At 59.9% G+C, this 18281-nt stretch overlaps 2 protein-coding genes across 4 annotated transcripts; one reads left to right on the top strand and one right to left on the bottom strand.

Annotated features, from left to right (window-relative positions):
- Window positions 1-723: 723 nt before the first annotated feature.
- Window positions 724-5276, bottom strand: HPDL (4-hydroxyphenylpyruvate dioxygenase like). The gene is made up of 2 exons (XM_045027062.1): window positions 5179-5276; window positions 724-3204 (listed from the first exon to the last, which is right to left on the bottom strand). Exon 2 carries the CDS (start codon window positions 3174-3176, stop codon window positions 1929-1931), a length of 1248 nt encoding a protein of 415 aa, XP_044882997.1. The 5' UTR covers window positions 3177-3204; window positions 5179-5276; the 3' UTR covers window positions 724-1928.
- Window positions 5277-8014: 2738 nt separating this feature from the next.
- LOC123376648 (selenoprotein Pb-like) lies at window positions 8015-17656 on the top strand. 3 transcript variants are annotated; one of them, XM_045028829.1, is made up of 5 exons: window positions 8015-8122; window positions 11081-11308; window positions 11632-11844; window positions 14277-14412; window positions 16340-17656. In XM_045028829.1, exons 2-5 carry the CDS (start codon window positions 11100-11102, stop codon window positions 16568-16570), a joined length of 789 nt encoding a protein of 262 aa, XP_044884764.1. In that variant the 5' UTR covers window positions 8015-8122; window positions 11081-11099; the 3' UTR covers window positions 16571-17656. The 3 variants fall into 3 exon arrangements, with proteins under 3 accessions (XP_044884764.1, XP_044884762.1, XP_044884763.1); XM_045028827.1 differs by lacking the exon at window positions 8015-8122 and adding an exon at window positions 8228-8319; XM_045028828.1 differs by lacking the exon at window positions 8015-8122 and adding an exon at window positions 8246-8333.
- The last annotated feature ends 625 nt before the right edge of the window (window positions 17657-18281 follow it).

Below are 18281 nucleotides of genomic sequence, written 5' to 3'. Positions count from 1 at the left end.
ACGCTCCGGCTGCGCCACGAAAGGGGATGCGAATGGCACGAAGGGCCTGGCCCCAGCTGCCAGGCAGAGGTCACTGGGCGACCGCTGGAGCTATGGTGCAGGAATCGTGGCATCTGCTGTGAGCAGTGGGGAAGGAGCTTTGTGTGCCCTGAGTGCCACACAATCCCACCCGTGGGCAGCCTGGCAGTGCCCCTCGAGCGGCCTGCCTGGTGTAGAGCGGATCAGCAAAAACCGACCTGCGGTGGCATCCGCCAGCAAACGGCAGAACTGCAGGGATTGTCTGCTGAATGCATTTAACTCAAACCGGGCAATGTTTTGGGGCCAAATGGTTTCCTCACCAAAAAATGCCATGTGGGTCGACCTGAGCTGCTTTGGAAGTGGGTTGAGCTGATTCGGAGTATCCAGGCAGAGCTAGGCTGGAGTCCTTAGTACAGTCAATTTCCCGTCTAGACAAGTCCCTCAGTGAAAACCCCCCGTCTCCCTCCCTGGGGGCTGTTAAGGTGAGCACCTCTGCTGGTCAGCTGTGGGGTGTAGCAGAGGTGGACTGGTGGGAGCTGGGACTGACATCAGAGATCTGCATCGGGCACCAGCAGCACCCCTCAGGACCCCCAGGAATGAACTCGGTGCTCACATGCAGTGTGAACTCCGTGGCAATCCCTGCCAAGCAGGCGGGCCGCCCTCTCCCACGCCAGCCTTGGTGTCCTTCAGCCGCAGCCCCTCGGTGGCACATTGCAGGGCTCTGCACTGGGTAGCACAGATCTGGCTCTTTGCAGAAGCAACAGGAAACTGAGTTCTCAGTTTAATGACTAAATTCAAGTGAACAATACGACGCTCGCCCCGTAAGCGAGAATCCCCTCGCAGCGAGAGCGGCAGGAGCGTGAGGGAAACCCAGCCTGGGGGAGAGTCTTGTAAATCGGACCAAGAACTATTAACGGAACAAGAACGTTGAAACAGCTCATTCACGAGGGGCAGGCGCTGGGAGGTTAGTGCCTGTGGCATTAACTGCCTGGCTGCAGGGAGAGCCAATGTGCCGGCCCCGGTGAGGACACCACACTCGTGCTCCAGCCAGGGGATTGGCCCGTGGCGTGGGGGGAAAGGGAGAGGATTCCCCGCCAGCTGCCTTCGCAGAGCGAAATCCCTGCGGAGCCACTTGGGAAGCTGCCTCGGTGCAAAGTGAGAACCAGCAACAGGAGTAGTGGGGAGGGGGAGCTATCCTGCCCTGGAGGGAGGGAGGGGGAAGAGGACGTGGGCTCTCCAGCAGCCAGCCCCGCAGAGGGAAGGGTTACAAACATGAATAGTGCTGAGATTAATACAGAGCCCGTTCTCAGGCCAGCCGGGATATCTGCTCCCAGGGATGCCCCCCCCTTCACCTGGTCATTCCCATTGACTCTGCTATACCGTCCCCCCTGTGTTGCTGCCAAATGGCTGCCACCTTCCACCCCAGGGGTGGCCACAGCGGTTGCCGGGCTCACGGTCCCTAAATCCACCCCTAGAGCTTGTGGGGTCCGAAGCCGCAGGCTGAACGTTGGCCGTAAATCCAGCTCCTGGCCCAGGGAGCAGGAAATCAGAATGAGCCAATCCAGCCATGCCGGGGCAGGGGGCGAGGGTTGGCAGAGCGGGGCTGGGGCAGGGGGCAGGGTTTGTCTCTGGGGTGGGAACATGGGAACTACCCCGTGAATCCCACCCATCAAGGTGGATGGCACGTCCCAGGGAGCTTTTAAGTAGCTTCCAACCTCCCCCTCTCTGACCAAACAGCTGGTCTGGCTCTTCCTCCTCTCTCCTGCCAGGGCAGGGCCATCGCCTGGGGCCACCACTCGTCCTTCAGTGCAGCTGGCCAGGCAGCCAGCCGCTGGCCTCCCACTGTTCCCCAGCAGGAGGCGATGGCCCAGCCCACCGGGGAGAAGGCGAGGCAGCCGGGAGGGGTTTCTCTACTCCTGCTTGTCCAGATAGGCCTGCACGGATTTCCACAGGGCCCGGATGTTGCCCTCCCCAAAACCTGCGGCCCCCCGACGCTCAATCAGCTCCAGGAAGAAGGTCTCCTCAGGGAAGATGGGCTTGGTGAAGATTTGCATCAGGTACCTCCTCTGGCGTGCGCTGGAGCCCCTGCCGCCTCCCTCCCCGTCCCCAGCCAGCTCGGCGTCCAGCAGGATGCCATGCTGGGACAGGAGCCAGGGGTCCTGCCCAGCCGCCCGGATCTCCTCCGCTTTGCCCACCTCGCTGTAGTAGGCCTGGGGGGGCTCGACGAACCGCACGCCGGCCTGCGCCAGGGCCCGGGCCGTGGAGACGATGTCCGTGGCGTAGAGCCCGACGTGCTGGATCCCAGCTCCGCCGTGCTGCTCCAGGAAGGCGTCCACCTGGTTCTTCCCTGGCTCCAGCAGGGACTCGGCCAGGACGAACTTGCAGTCGTCGACCAGCCCGGGCTCGCTGCCCTTCCCGTACCGCATGGCGGTGAGCCGCAGGCCCACGCCGTGCCCGTGGATTCGGTAGCCCTCAGCCACGTCCTCCTGCCTGTTCACGATGAAGCGCTGGAAGCCAAAGCAGTGCTGGTACCAGTCCAGCACAGCCTGGGTACTGCCCCGTGAGCAGGCGTAGGTGATGTGGTCGAAGTGCGTGGCCTCGGCCAGGTCCCGTGGCCCCTCAGGGACGTCCCCTGTGGCACGGAAGCCAGGCAGGAACACCCCCCGGTAGCGGGAGCGATCCAGCAGGGTGTGGCTGATGTTCCCCACGACAGATCTCACCACGCAGTAGGTTACGGAGCCGCTGTCGTCAGTCACGTTGGTGGGCGGGATCGCCAGGGGGCAGCCCCGCTCCTGGAGGCGTCGGGAGACGCTGGGTACGTCCTGCACCTCGAAGCACACGTTGGAGGCCGTGCTCACGGGGTGCAAGGGGCTGATGTCGTAGAGGAATTCCCCATCGCTGTGGCCCAGCACGGGCTGCTGAGCCAGTGCGGGCTGGGTGGGGTCGAACGGGAACGTGTGGGCCGGGGGGGCCTCCCCCAGCCTCTCATTGACGAGGAAGACAGCAGCTCCTTTGCGGAGAGCCAGCTGCCGGGCGCGCGCCGTCACCCGCTCCGCGAACAGGTGAAAGCGGAACTTGCCCACCAGGTCGCTGACCAAGCCCGTCCCGGCGGGGACGTGGAAGGCGATGTGGGACAGCCGGCTCAGAGAGGCAGCCATGGCGCAGCGGGGTCAGACCCACTAAGCTCTGCGAGAGAGAGAGAGAGAGAGAGAGAGAGAGAGACTAGAGCAGATATCCCAGCACCCAGGAGGGAGCGAATCAGTCCCCATTGTGCTGTATGGCCCAGTGCTCTCTGCTGCCCCCTGCTGGGCAGAGACTCAGTCCCCATTGTGCTGTATGGCCCAATGCTCTCTGCTGTCCCCGGCTGGCAGAGATTCGGCCCCCATTGTGCTGTATGGCCCAATGCTCTCTGCTGCCCCCTGCTGGAGTCAGACTCATCCCCCATTGTGCTGTATGGCCCAATGCTCTCTGCTGTCCCCTGCTGGGCAGAGACTCAGCCCCCATTGTGCTGTATGGCCCAGTGCTCTCTGCTGCCCCCTGCTGGGCAGAGACTCAGCCCCCATTGTGCTGTATGGCCCAGTGCTCTCCGCTGTCCCCGGCTGGGCAGAGATTCGGCCCCCATTGTGCTGTATGGTCTGTGCTCTCTGCTGCCCCCTGCTAGAATCAGGATAACCCCCCAATGTTTTGCAGGCCCTGCCACGCCAATTACTATGGGGGAAGCTGATGTCTTGCCTGCTGCACAGAAGCTGCCAGTATTAATGTCATAGGAAGGAGAGGCACAAAATCTCAGCCCTCGTCTACACTACAGAGTCAGGTCGACATAAGGCTGCAGCCGATGTAAGTCCCCCACTACACTGACCTAAAACCGCCCCCTCCGCAGGAGGCACAGTGCTTCGGTGGGTGTAGTTAGGGCGGCGCAGTGTCCGTGTAGACACGGTGTTGTTTACATCGCCTGTCAGCATCATGCGGAACTCACAGCTGGGAACCCCACTGACAGGCGCTGACCGCCCGGGCTCTTGGCTCCACACGGAGGTGTCAGTGCCCGGCAGTGGGGCTCCCGCTGTGGGCCCCCACACACTGCCCCACTTCAGTTGATGCCAGCACTCCACCATCGGCAGGAGTGTCGTGTGGACATGGGGCTGTCACCACTGCACTCCAGGGCCTCTTCCAACTTCACAGCAGCAGCTTCAAACCCACTAGCACAGCGGTTTTCAACCTTTTCCTTGGTGGACCCCTACACAATTTCGACTGGAGGTGCAGAGCCCGTTGAAAATCTCAGACATGGTCTGCGGACCCCCGGGGGTCCAGGAACCACCGATTGAAAAACATCACCCTCAATGTTAGCAGTGTGGGGCCCCTGACTCACAGCGGAGCAGTTCTGATTCTGCCCAGCAGAGAGCAGCGCTATTCACACACATCAGCTAGCAAGAGCGCCAATGCCAGCGTCAGCTGAAATTTAAAACTGATGATAACCAGCAGGGACTGTCTCTTATGCTGCATTCTACGACGTCCGGCCCAATTATTAATCTGTGTAATGGCAGGACCTAGCAGCCTCAGCCACGGACCACAACGGGGCCTAGATCTCAGATGTAGCCTCTAGCAGCAACCACACTGCAAATCATCAAAAAATCCCAACTTTTCCTCCTCTGCTTCCTTCCCGGTGCATTTTGTCTTTCCAGTGTCTCCTGCTTAGTCCGGAAGCTCTTTGGCGAGGCACTGTCTGTCTAGGGCAGAGGGTTTCAACCTTTCTTCATTTGCGGACCCCTAACAATTTTCGACTGGAGGTGTGGCCCCCTTGGAAATCTTAGATTCAGTCTGCGGACCCCCGGGGTCCATGAAGCACGGGTTGAAAACCACCCTCCTAGTGCATCTTGCACAGCTCAAACGACAATATCAATCCATAACGGACACTGATTCAGCCAATTTCACCAAGTTTCCTCTATTCTGCTTCCTTGGGTCAGTGAAATCAACACTGATTCCCTCCAGGTTTGGGGCCTGGGGTCTTTGCCTCCGATCAGACTGGCTCCTCCACCCCTCCTGACCTCCACACAGGCTGGTCCTGCTCAGAGCTCCTTCATTGCAAAGCCAGGATCTGTGCATGTCTCCTCTCGCCTGACCCCGCTCAGCATCCACTGCCCACAAACCCTGCTGCTGCCTCACCTTGGATGCAGTACCACTGCCAGCGACCGCTGGTGCCATGCCCTGCTGCCTAGGCGAGGGCCAGCACCCACATGGCATCCCCAGCCATGCTCTGCAGGCAGACAGCAAAGAGGAAATGCCAGGGACAGAGCCATTCTGCTGCGAAGGGCAGGGGAGGACAGGCAGGAAATCCAGGAGGCTGAGTCCCCCCCCACACCTTGCAAGGAGATGGCTCAGGCCCCAGTTTAAAGGGCCCAGGGTGAGGGCGCTGGCTGGCTTGGGCGGGGGAGAATTGAGAAAGAAACAGCCCAGTTAGAAAATGGAGCTTGAAAAGAAATCCGTGCCCAGGATATGATGTGGGGGCCTGGGCTAGCAGGGGGCTGGACTCAGGGCCCAAGGATGGTCCTTCCAGCTTGGATTGGATGTTGCTCCAGATAAACTGTTTCCTGGTTATAATACACGTGTTATGCGGCTGCCGGGAGGTACCAGTGAAATCCTGCCCGGCTGCCCCAGTGTACGAACAAAGTGCCAGGTCAGAGCACCAGATTGGAGGAACAAGAGAACAGCTGTTAGCAGGGGATCACAGACCCAACAGGAGATCTTGTTTAAATGGCAATGTAGGAAAATGAGCTCGCACGCGCGTGTGTGTGTGTTGCTGCCCTCTTGTGGTTGGAATTGGAACTGCTCAACTGTGTGCTATAGACCCTGTACTGCAACTAGCTAGGGGAGATTCTCCTTTAGCCCACGTGATGGGGGGCTTGGAGGGCCGATGCTTCCAGAGTAGGAGGCGCTGAGTCCCAGTGGAGGTCTGAGTGGCCCTGGAGCCCGGCAAAGGGGTTGGAAGGTCGGGGAAGTGATGGATTTATTGTCACTGTGATTGTCAGACTCCCCCCGGAAAGGCTGTGGTGTTGGTGCTGGGTACCCTGGCTGCTCGGGGCTGATGGGGCTGGAAGGAGAAAGCCGAGGGGTTGTGCCCGCCATTAGCAGGAGCTGTGAAGGCTTGTTCTTAAGGCAGCGGTAGAGGCTATTACAGAGGAGTGAGCCGCTTTAGTGAGAGGTTAAAGCCCTGTCTGGATCTGGCTAGCTACCCCTGCTGTGCTGTGCTGTGCTGCTGATGCTGGGGTGGGGCAGGGGACCTGCCCCTATCAGAGGTGGGGCTCGCTCAGTGGATTGTGTGGTGGGGGTCAAGCCGTTTGAATAGTCAGGGTGTCTCTGGCAGGAGGAGCTGGGCCTGGCCCATGACAGACCTTTGACATTCGCCCCGACTCCTTGCTCCTGCTTTGAGAACCACACTAGGACAAGCCAGAGAAGATGCCGCTCACCTCAATTCTGCCCGGAAGTTCCCAGCCCCTGCTCAGTAAGGCCAGTCCTGGGTTCCCCACCCCCAGCTCTGCAAACACCCCTCCCCTGACACACACAATCCCCGTCTGTTTCCACCCCGGCCTCCCCCACCCAGCTCGATGCAGCTCCGCTTCGACCTACAGCCTCTGTGCTGCTTCAGCCCAGCCACGGGCACCAGCCGTGCAAGGTGGTTCCCGCTCCGCCCTGGCTCGGCTGGGGCACTGGGACACATAGCAGCGGATATTCCCCCATGTTCAGGGCTTAATTTGAGCTAGGGCTGAGCGCGGGCACCTCTGGGCCTGCCAGTTCAGAGCTCCCTGGGCTTGCCACAGCAGTTATGAAAGTTAAAAAAATTGCTTGAGCCCAGGCCTGGTTCCATGATGAATTAAGCACTGTCTGTGTGGCTGAGCGCTCAGAGCGCGCCCGGTAACGCGAATCCTCCGCCGGGGACCCCTGGCCCCTGCCCGGGCGCTGTTTGTCTCTGCAGTCGGGGCCTCAGGTTCAGAGCAGAGCCCTTCCCCCGCGTATCACGGTTTTGCACAGAGCCCCCTGCGATAGCTGCTCAAATATTTGCTGAGAGCTCACAGTGTGTTTCCCTTTCCCGGGGGCCAGGCAGCGAGTTTCCCCTCTCTTTCCAAGCCCAGCCATTATTCAGTGTAAGCTTCCTTGCTGAATTCCCCCCCAGGTAAAGAGAGAAACACCAATGGGGGGTTAATTTAGGTGCTAAGCCCCCTGGTCACGGTTAATGCACCGGCAAAGTGGCAGCAGATCTGTGTTCTTACCCTGTCTGACACGCATGTCTCGGAACGTGGGATAATTCACAGCCCCTCTGCCTCAGTTTCCCCACTTGAGTCACCCTAACTGGTTCCTAGGCCACGTCCTCTCACCAGCCGGCCCCTTCCCTGCTAGTAGCTTCCTTCCCCAGCAGGCAGCCTTGCTCTCTGAGCAGCGATGGGCCAAACTAGCACCTACCCCCTAGCAGCACCCAAGGTTTTCGCTCCCAGGCCTGAGGGCGGAGGGATCACTGTCTTGCTACCTGGCGAGGCAAACCAGGCCAGCCACGCACAGCAAAGTGCCAGCAACTTCCCTTTCTCCAGCCCCTTTGAGAGCAAAGCCCTGCGCAAGGGGTTACATCACCCACCAGTGGTGTGCAGCCACCTCTGGGGCAAACCAGAGCAGCTGTGTGGGACGGGAGACAGCAGAGAAAGATCCTGCATCGAGCTGAAACTGCGAGTGGGGCTAGCTGGAATTGTCCACGCCGGGACACCAGGGTTAACTCTCCTCCTCGGATTGCCAGCAGAAAATTGTGGTGTCATCTTGGTGCTGGCTCCTAAGACCGCCTGCTACTGACTCAGCAGTCAGGGTCTGCTGTGGGTTTGTCTCCCATCCCAGCAGAGCCACCCCCCGCCCTGCTTATCTGGCAGGAGCGGCCCCACTCCCAGCCTAGTGTGTGTGTGTGTGGGGGGGTATTTACTTGGCTGCTTTTAAAGCAACGTTGCACCTTTTCCCAGCTGCGCTGCCCGGGGGGCTGTGTGCCCCGGAGGAGCTGGCCGTGACAGCTGCTGCATGGGGGCCTGGCAGGGCCCTTTGAGTGAACAAGGAGCAGGGCTGGCGGTTGGCACCGGTAGGCACTGGCTGGCTTGTTCCCCACTGGGGGTGGGGGAGCTCTGCGGCCACCCCCAGCCTCCTCCCTCTCTCCTGGGCGGAGCAAGCCGGGTGAGGCGATAAAAGGAGGGCAGGGGCTGGGGTGGGGGGTGCGTGGCCAGCCCAGGAAATCGCAGAGCTTGCCCGAGGACAGCGGCACCAGACACCGGCGAGAAGGCAGAGTATCTCCGGTCTGTTTCCTTCGGGGCGGGGGGCAGGGCCCAGGCGACTCCGAGGATGCTGGGGGTGAAGGGCCTGATCCTGAGAAGTGCAGGGAGTCGTGGGTCCTGTGGGAACGAGGCCGGGGTGTGCTCTGTACACACGGCTTGGGAGGGGTTGGGAAGGGGTTTGGGGGCATTGCAGGGCCAAGAGAGAGTTAGTACAAAAGGGACGATACTACAGACGGTCTCTCTGTTCTCAGGCCCGTGTCCAGGGGGGTCACATCAGTCGAGGTTGGGGCGGGGGGGTGTCTATGGGGCTCTGCATTCGACGTGTAGGCGCAGCGTGGCCGAGGTGTGACGCAGGGGTAACCACCGGGCCAGGCTGGATTTATGCCCCACAAGGGAACTGAAAAGCAGAAAAGAGCTGGGTGAGATTCTTCCCAGTGGAAAAGGCAGGAAATTCCCGATGCTGCCCACCCCCAAGCATCATTAAACGCCCCCCTCCCCCCCATGCACGCGGAGGGCTCTGTTTGCCTGTCTGCTGGAGAGCGGTAACCATCAGGCCATAACGTGCTGTAGATGCGACTGCCTCTGGGGACTGGTGCTCCAGGTTGCTGGCTGGCTGGGTGTTTAAAGTCATTCCATGAGCTGCAGCTGCAACATTCACCAGGAGCAAACGGGGCCATGTGGGGAGGAAGACGGGGGACAGCTGTAAACACCAGTAACCGGGGGACCTTTCAGGACGGGCCGAGTGGGGGAAGGGGCAATTGTTAGGCTAAACACCCAGGGACAAGCCCTCCCGCTCCGGACTGGGGGCCTGGGAGCGGTTTGCTTTGAATGGCTTTTCCTATTTGCACTCACTGTATAGCGAGACTTTCCATGGCATGTCTGTGCTTCACAACACTAATTCGTTAGCCCTAACGCCCCCTCTGCAAGGTAGGTCAGACTAGTTAGCAGGGGTAGGCAACCTATGGCACGGGGGGGGGGGCGAAGGCGGCACGCGAGCTGCTTTTCAGTGGCACTCACACTGCCCGGGTCCTGGCCACCGGCCCGGGGGGCTCTGCATTTTAATTTAATTTTAAATGAAGCTTCTTAAACATTTTAAAAACCTTATTTACTTTACATACAACAATAGTTTAGTTCTATATTATAGACTTATAGAAAGAGACCTTCTAAAAATGTTAAACTGTATCACTGGCACGCGAAACCTTAAATTAGAGTGGATAAATGAAGACTCGGCCCAGCACTTCTGAAAGGCTGCCGACCCCTGAGTTATAGCCTCCCTTTTACAGATGGGGAAACTGAGGCACAACAGTAGTGTTCTTGGCACCCTAAAGTTGCGCCGGGTAAGTGAAGGGGTTTATCCACGAGCCCATAGCAAGTCACTGGCAGGATTTGGAACAGACTCCAGGAATACTGATGCCAAATCCCCTGATCTAACCATTAGGCCCCATTCCTCTTCCAGAGATGGGACCAGAACCCAGAAATCCTGATTTCCAGTCCCCAAGCTATCCACTAGCCCCAACTCCCCTCCAAGAGAGTGGATAGAACCCGCGTGCCCGCTTCCGCTGGCATGGGCGAGCCGTTAGAACACTGCCTTCTTGTCAAGCGCGGGCACTGAACGGCCGCACGCTTGCGGCGCTCCCATGGAAATCAATGCAGCTCTGTACTACCAGGCAAATGTGGCAAAAGCCACCGCTTGCTCGCTAGCCAGTACAAACAGGGGCTTATCATGCCACTGTAATCGGCAGCTGTTCTACACAATGGAGCTGCATTTGTGTCCGTGGGCACAGCTGAGCCTTTATGTCAACCCAAGCAGTGGCCGGGGGGGCGGGGGGGGCTGGGACCGGCTTGGTTGGGTTTTGTTTTGAAGTGGCAGCTGTTCCTCCCTCCCACCCCGTAAACAATATGTACAGGCTGAGGGAGGAAGGGGGTTGATAATGGGTCCATGGAGGGCCCCTTTCTCTAGGTCACTGGCAGGATCCCTGGAGAAATAGATTGTGTTTGTTTGTGGTGCACACTAGCTTGTGGAACTCACTGCTGCAGGATTTTACATAGGCACCTAGCTTGGTATGATTGTTAAAAAGATCAGGCTCCTTTAAGGATGGATCAGACCTGCACTTACATTAGCTGGGATACACATGACTGGGGCTTTCGGTCCACACAGGCTGGTGCAGCGAGGGGCTCCCTCCCCGTTGAGTTGATGCTGACTCCAATACCCCAGCACAGCACGAGGTGGTGTTGTGCTGCAGGAGGTGCTGTATCTCAGCAGAGACTTTCTGTAGAGCTCCCCCAGCACGGGCCCCAAGAGAAGGGGTGTTAGCCCAGCCGGCAGGTAATTAGACTCCGCTCTTTCCACTGGATGTGGAATTCTCCCCTTCTGTTGGGTGGCATTGCCGTGGGTCACGGCTGCTGCGTTCCACCCCAGAGCTGGCTGCATTTCAGTGCCTGTATTTACAGCATTGTTGGTAAAGTGCTTTGGGATGCTTCCGGGTAAATGGCGCAGTGGAGACGGACGTTGTTCTGCTCACGCCCCTTTGGGATCGTGGGGGAGGGGATGTGGAGGTGACTGAGCCGTGTGCCCCTGCGCGGGTCTGTATCAGGAGCTAGTGTCTGAGTGAACCTGGAGGCCCCCCCAGAGCTCAGAGGAGCTCCGCTGAGGGAAAAGTGGCTGCGTGTGTCCAGCCGACCCCATCTCGTGTCTCAGCTACTCCCCTGCTAATCATGCAAGACCTGGTCAGTGCCAGCATGTCTCTAACACGCCTCTCGCTCCCCAGGCTGAGGAGGGTGGCTAGGATGGGGCTCCCGGCCCTAGCCGTGGCCACCCTGCTGGGGCTGGTGGCGGCCACGCTGGCAGAAGTGGCGGAGAACAAGACCCGGCTGTGCCAGCCGGCTCCGCGGTGGGAGATCAACGGGACGGCCCCGATGGCAGGGGCGCTGGGGCGCGTGACGGTGGTGGCGCTGCTGAAGGCCAGCTGACAGTTCTGTCTGAAGCAAGCCAACAGGTGCGCGGGGGCCGGGTGGGGACCAGGAGCCAGCGCTAGGCAAGGGGGCGTGGGGAGCAGACATGGCGACGGTGGGGAGCTGGTGGGTCTCTCGGCCCATTGCCACTAATTAGCACTGGGCCCTTTGCTGGCAGCCTCAGCAGAGGCCCATGGATCCCCCCTTTTCATCCCCAGAGGTCGGGGCGGCACTCCGACCGGGGCAATGTCACGTCCTTCCCCTCTGGTGTTTGCACTAGGGGTGGGGGGTGACCGTGACCCAGAGCATTAGCAAGAGGCAGAGCCCGTGGCCCTGTGCCTCACCCCCGCTCTCCCCACCTCCCCAGTCTCGGGGGCTTGCGTGAGAAGCTGTCCCAGGACGGGCTGGCCGACATCAGCTACATGATCGTGAACGAGAAGGCGCCGCTCTCCAGGGCCATGTTCTGGGAGCTGAAGCGCTGGGCCCCGGAGGGGGTCCCCGTTTACCAGCAGGAGATCTTGGAGCCGGACGTCTGGCAGATCCTGGACGGGGACAAGGACGACTTCCTCATCTACGACCGGTGAGTGCCTAGGAACCGGTAGCCCCTCCTCAGGGCCGAATGCCCCTCTGGGGCGCACACCAGCCGGTCTCGCCTTATGCCTCTTCGTTTCTGAGGAGCAGGCGCCGAGTGTATCCTGTGCCCTGCATGTCCGAGCAGCCTGCAGCCTGGAGCGTTATGGAGCACATCCAGCCAGGCTGCAGGGCTCCGGGGACCTGGCGAACCCCCTCAACTGGCCTGGGTGGGGAATGTAACACCGTGACATACATAGGGAAGGAGCAGCCAGGACTCCTGGGTTCTATTTCTGACCCGGAGAGGGGAGCGTTGCCTAGTGGTTATTGGACTGGGAGCCAGGACTCCTGGGTTCTATTCCTGACCCTGAGAGGGGAGTGTGGCCTAGTGGTTATTGGACTGGGAGCCAGGACTCCTGGGTTCTATCTCACCCTAAGAGGGGAGCGTGGCCTAGTGGTTATTGGACTGGGAGCCAGGACTCCTGGGTTCTATTTTCAGCGTCCCCGCTCATTTGCTGTATGATTTCTAGGTAGGTCACTGAACTGCAGGAGACGTGAGGTGACTCGTGCCAGGGCAGCCCGTGGGGGTCCGGGGCGGATTGAACTAGGGAAAGGCCAAGCGGTGGTGGCATGTTACCCTGCTGCTCACGCTACCGCTGCTGAGCCAAATGGCCACGTAGCTGCTGGCCGGGGGGCTCTAACCTGGCCCGTTGGCACCAGCACCCGCCGCCCCAGCTGTTTGCTCTGCTTCTGAAAAGCTGGGCCCGAGCCAGCCGAGCCCTCCCCCAGCAATGCCCGGGGGGAGGAGGATATTGTTCCTGTATTTATTGCAGTGCCCACAGCGGGCCAGGCAGTTCCCAGACCTGCCGGTTAGAGGGTGGACGGACAGACAGACGAGCGGAGGCCGGGCAAAGGGGAATAGCAAGGGAGTCTCTGTACAAATCCCTGAGCGTCACTTCACTCAGATCCTGATCCACTGATGTGGGGGCCGGCCCCAGGATCCATCACCAGCCAGACTAAACCCCCTGGCCCCGGGCAGCCCGCACGACGGGGATCCAACTCCCCTGTGTGTGTGCCCATCACTCTGCCCCCAAGGGCCTCCATTTCCCTGCCCCTCCTCGGCACCACCCGCCCCCTCCCAGCTCGGTTGTGCAACCTGCTCCCTGCTTTGTTGTCCTAACCCTGCTATCACCTGCTCCATGGACCCTTGGACTCTGGCCTGTGGAGGGGCCAGCCGGAAAGCCTGGGGGTAGGGGTGCGAATCACACAGCACCGTCAGCAACCTGCCTGGGGGTGTGCTGGGGCAGAGGAACTGCCAGGAAAACAGAGGGAGGGATTCAGACTTTGAAGGTCACAAGCCCATCCTGGAGCTGTGGTTTTTCCCACCTGCCTCCAGTCCCCGCTGGCCTGTGCGTCCCCCCCGCCCTCGGTCCAGAGGCGCTGGCCTTTCCCCGGCTCCGCTCCTGACAGTAGCCGAGGGTGGAACAGCTGCGCACCCCCAGAGCTCCCTCCCTTGGCCCACAGCCATTGTAAAGCAAGGCACCCCCAGGGCTGGGCACTCCACTAGCCAGGGTGGTGGAGAAGCATTCCCCGAGGCCCATGTGTGCTTGGGAACAGGGAAGGGGTGTTAGCACTAATCCTCCCCCCCTTCCTTCCGCCCAGCCCCACTTGGCATAACCCATCCGTGACCCCATACTACGCAGTCATTGGTATCGAACTCGAGATTGCGTGCTGTACCCAGCCTCTAGCCCCTGAGCTGCAGGAGAACCGCCGGGATCTGTCTGTAGCATTACAGCTTTCACGCGTGTCTCGTGCCCGTGGCACTAGAGGGTGACATAGTCACTAACACGTGAGCAGGTCCGATTCCTTCCAGCAGAGGGCAGCAGCGTACAAACACACACGTCTTGTGCATTCTAATGGCGACACCAGCCCTTCGTTCCATGCAGGTGTCTTGGGAAGGTGGGGCAGGAGCCGGAGGGGATTTCTCACTAGGGGACCACTGGTCGGGGGTGGGAGGGAAGGCGGAGCTGGTGTTAAGGTAAATTGGGGAGAAGCTCAGCATCTCAGCCTAACCTGATAGGGAGCCCCGGGAGGTAGTCTGGCCTAGTGCACTGGACTGGGAGTCAGCAGCCCTGGGTTCTATTCCCAGCCCTGCCACTGGTCTGCTGGGTGACCTTGGGCGAGTCACTTCTGCCCTCTTTGTGCCTCAGTTTCCCCATCTGTAAACCAGGAACACTGCTCTCCTTTGTGAAGTGCTTTGAGATCTGCTGATGGAACGCAGCAGATGAGAGCGGGGTGGCGGGGGGTAGGTGCTGGGGAAGGCCTTTAGGGTTAAGGGTACCAAGCTGAGTTACTGCCCAAAGCACCTTTCTGAGCCAAGAGGCTCGTCCTGCCCTGTGGGACACCGGCCTCCGTAACTCATCCCCAGGCTTCGCTCTGCAGGTGCGGCCGGCTGGCTTTCCACATCCCATTACCCTACAGCTTCCTGCACTTCCGCTACGTGGAGTCAGCCATGCGTTTCACCTACGCCAAGGACGTCTGTGGCAACTGCTCCCTCTACTCCAACAGCACCCGGGAGGTAAGGAGCAGCTCACGGGGCAGCCACAGGGCCCCCATGCCGTTTGAACTGACTCATCCCCGCCCCCTGGCCAAGCCATCTGTGGCTTCATGGTGGTCACTATACTGCACCCCGGGGACAGTCAGGGCAGCGGCAGGGAGAGCTGCTGTCCTGTTCCCATAGCACAGCCCTCTGCTAACAGCAGGAGAGGAGACTCCCCACTCTCTGCAGGAGAGGAGACTCCCCACTCTCTGTTGGCAATATAGGGTTTATGATAAGAACATGAGTGGTTGTATTGGGTCAGACCAAAGGTCCATCTAGCCCAGTGTCCCGTCTTCTGACAGTGGCCGGGGCCAGGTGTTTCTGAGGGAATGAACAGAACAGGGCAATTTCGAGTGATCCATCCCGGCGTCCAGTCCCAGCATCTGGCAGTCAGAGGTTTAGGGACACCCAGAGCGTGGGGGTGGGGCCCTGACCCCACCTTGGCTAATAGCCGTCGATGGACTTGTTCTCCATGAACTTATCACTGATGTTGTGAAGGCCAAGACTATAACAGGGTTCAAACAAGAGCTAGATAAGTTCATGGAGGACAGGTCCAGCCATGGCTATTAGCCAGGATGGGCAGAGATGGTCACAGGCGGCGACTTTTCAGACTGCCGGGAGGTGCTCGACCCCCGGCTCAGCCCCAGGCCCCGGCCCCACTCCACCCCTTCCCCCAAGGCCCCACCCCCACCCCGCCTCTTCTCGGCCCTGCTCCGCCTCTCCCTTCCCCCACTCCACCCCCCGCCTCTCCCCGCCCAGTTCCACCCCCTCCCCCCCCCGAGCACGCCACGTCCTCGCTCCTCTCCCCTCCCTCCCCCCCAGCATCCTGCACACCACAAAACAGCTGCTTGTGGCAGGTGGGAGGCGCAGGGAGGAAGGGGGAGGTGGGGGGCAGCTGATGGGGGGCTGCCGGTGGGTGCTCAGCACCCACCATTTTCCCCTGTGGGTGCTTTGGTCAGCGCCTATGGGGATGGTGTCCCTAGCCTCTGTTTGCCAGAAGCTGGGAATGGGCGACAGGGGATGGATCATTTGATGATTCCCTGTTCTGTTCATTCCCTCTGGGGCACCTGGCACTGGCCACTGTCGGAAGACAGGAGACTGGGCTAGATGGACCTTTGGTCTGACCCAGCCTGGCCGTTCTTATGTTCTTATCTTCCTATGTAATTATTTTTTGAACCCAGTTATACTTCTGGCCTTCACAACATCTCCTGGCAATGAGTTCCACAGATTGACTGTGTTGTGTGAAGAAATACTTCCTTTGGTTTGTTTTAAACCTGCTGCCTATTAATTTCATCGAGTGACTCCTACCTCTTGTGTTATGAGAAGGAGTAAATAACACTTCCCTATTTGCTTTCTCCGCACCAGTCATGATTTTATAGACCTCCATCATATCCCCCTTAGTCATCTCTTTTCCAAGCTGAAACGTTAATCTCTTCTTATACGGAAGCTGTTCCATATCCCCTCATCATTTTTGTTCCCTTTCTCTGCACCTTTTCCAGTTCTTTTTTAAGATGGAGTGACCAGAACTGCACACAGTATTCCAGGTGCGGGCGTACCAGGGATTTATATAGAGACAATATGATATTTTCTGTCTTATTATCTATCCCTTTCCTCCTGGCTCCTAACACTGTTCGCTTTTTTGGCTGCCACTGCACATTGAGTGGATGTTTTCAGAGAATTATCCGCAATGACTCCAAGATCTTTCTTGAGTGGTAACAGCTAATTTAGACCCCATCAGAGACTCTCCACCCCCTGTTGGCAATATAGGGTTTATGATCCCACTGTGATTCTATCCAGTAGGGGGCAGTGGTGACACTGACCCCCCCCCACTGGCCATGTAATTCCAAAGCAGTGTACGTGCATGTCCGTCTGTGTAACACACCACCCCCTGATGTTACCTTCCCAGGCAAACAGCACGGCAGAGGGACCCGAGAGTCTCACCCAAGCTCCTGAACTGGAAGAGAAAGAACAGGAGCTGTCCCCCCACAAAAGCAAAGCCCACCACCATCACCACCACAGAGCCGGCAGCAACCGCAATCCCCAGGCCTCCTCCCACACCCACAGCCGCCACCGAGACCACCGCCGGAGGCAGCAGCCGGAGGTGCCAGCACATGAGGAGGAAGGGGATGTGGCATAAAGGGGGTGCCCTGGGGGGCTCGGTGAGGTGACCCCCGTGCTGTGGAAATGCCACGAGCTCACAGCATGGCCGGATGGCCGGGCTCATTCACCAGTGTGGGACTCTGTCTCCCAGCACCTCCCAGGCGCAGCTACCCTGCCTACACAGCGCTCCCTGGTGGTGGAGAATGGTATAGCGCCGCCCAAACGAAACCTCTTTGAAAGTGCCACTGCGAACGCAGCACGAGCCCCTTTGGTACCAGACACGGCCCTGCTAGGCCCCCCACCCCCGAGGCCCAGCCCATCTTTTCCACGTCCTTCCCTCTGCACTACAGCTGCCCCGGGGAAGATCCCCCCACCCTGCCCCAGACACGTAGAGTCGCCGCAGTCTCCCACCTTGGGGCCGATTCTGACCCCTTCCTCCCCGGCTCCCGCCTGTCCGTGCTCAATGAAGCCCGTGGCGCAAACCGGGCTCCCCGGTCACCACAGGCCGACGCTGCACAGAAAAGCGTGTCAGGGGAGCGGGGGTCAGAACCGGCCTCTGCCGGGGGCAAGGGGCTGCGGGCAAAGTGCTGAGGTTGGAGCGGGGGGCTCTGTTCCTATAACCCCGAGCCCCTGTCCCATCCCCCCGCCTGGCTGCTGCTGCCTACACTGCTCCTGGGAAGGCAGCCGCTGGGGGACGGCCTGAGGCCAGGGGAAGGTTGGCTGTGAGGCTGGGGCACTTAATGACCCTATATTAATGACACTTAAAGGGGTAGGGGCCATACCCGCCCGCCCCCCTGCCCCTCCCCCAAGCTCTCCCAGCCCCATAGATCTGATGACCCTATTTTTCTCCCCACACGTCCCGTCCCCCCAGCTTTGCCCAGTCTGAAGGGGCAGGTGTCATCTATCCTCCCCCCACACCCCTCAAATGCAACGGTGCCACAAGCCCTTACCGCTCACAAACCCATCAGCCAGGGCGGCGTCCGGGGCAGCTCAGCTCCCCGAGCCAGGGGAGCCGTCCCATGGGCCCCAATGGGTGGGGAGAGGGGGTGTGATGGGGCGGCTGGGGAGGGGGTAAAGAGCCCTCGTGCAGAACAACCATGCAAATAAACCTCTCTGGCGTGAACCGGGCCCACCCCTGCTTTCCACGGCGCCTGGGCTGGGGATTCCCATCTCAGAGGCTCCTTCTCCAGCAAGCGGGGCGAGGCCGGGACTCCCCTGGCCCTGCGGTGTAGGGAGGAGGGCAGCAAGGAACCAGTCGAGCTCAGGGTCTTCTCCCCTCTCCACGCGGTGTGTCTGGCACCCAAGCCAGGCGCTCCTGGGGGTGGTCAGGGGGTCGGGACAGGAGAGAGGCCCGCTGCGATTGGCCGTCTCCCTCCAGGGCAAAGCACTCTCCATCCTGCTTCTGTCAAGGCCACATCCTCGTCCCCTCTCTCCCCCAGGGTCAGGGGGGATGAGCCGGCCTCTGTGCAGCCTTCTGCACCAGGAAGGCAGCTCCCTGGCTTTGCAAGCTGGGAAGTTCTCCTGGGCTTCTGGTCATACCCGGGCACCTGTGGCAGCGCCAGCTGGGGCTGGAGGGCAGCTCCCTGCAGAACGTGTCCTGTGTACGTGCCGAGAGGGGTCTGTACCATAGGTGCCTGTGGTAACTCCCCAGACATGGGAGCAGCAGCTGGACCCCTGGGCACGTCTGCTGCTTTTGGACCAAACAGGCATATATGGTTTTCCTCAAGGAAAACTCTTCGAGAGCCTCA

Source organism: Mauremys mutica, chromosome 8 (assembly GCF_020497125.1).
Source record: "Mauremys mutica isolate MM-2020 ecotype Southern chromosome 8, ASM2049712v1, whole genome shotgun sequence".
Taxonomy (NCBI): Eukaryota; Metazoa; Chordata; order Testudines; family Geoemydidae; genus Mauremys; species Mauremys mutica.
The sequence above is the reverse complement of the archived record's forward strand: the minus strand, read 5'-3'. Positions and strand labels throughout refer to the sequence as shown.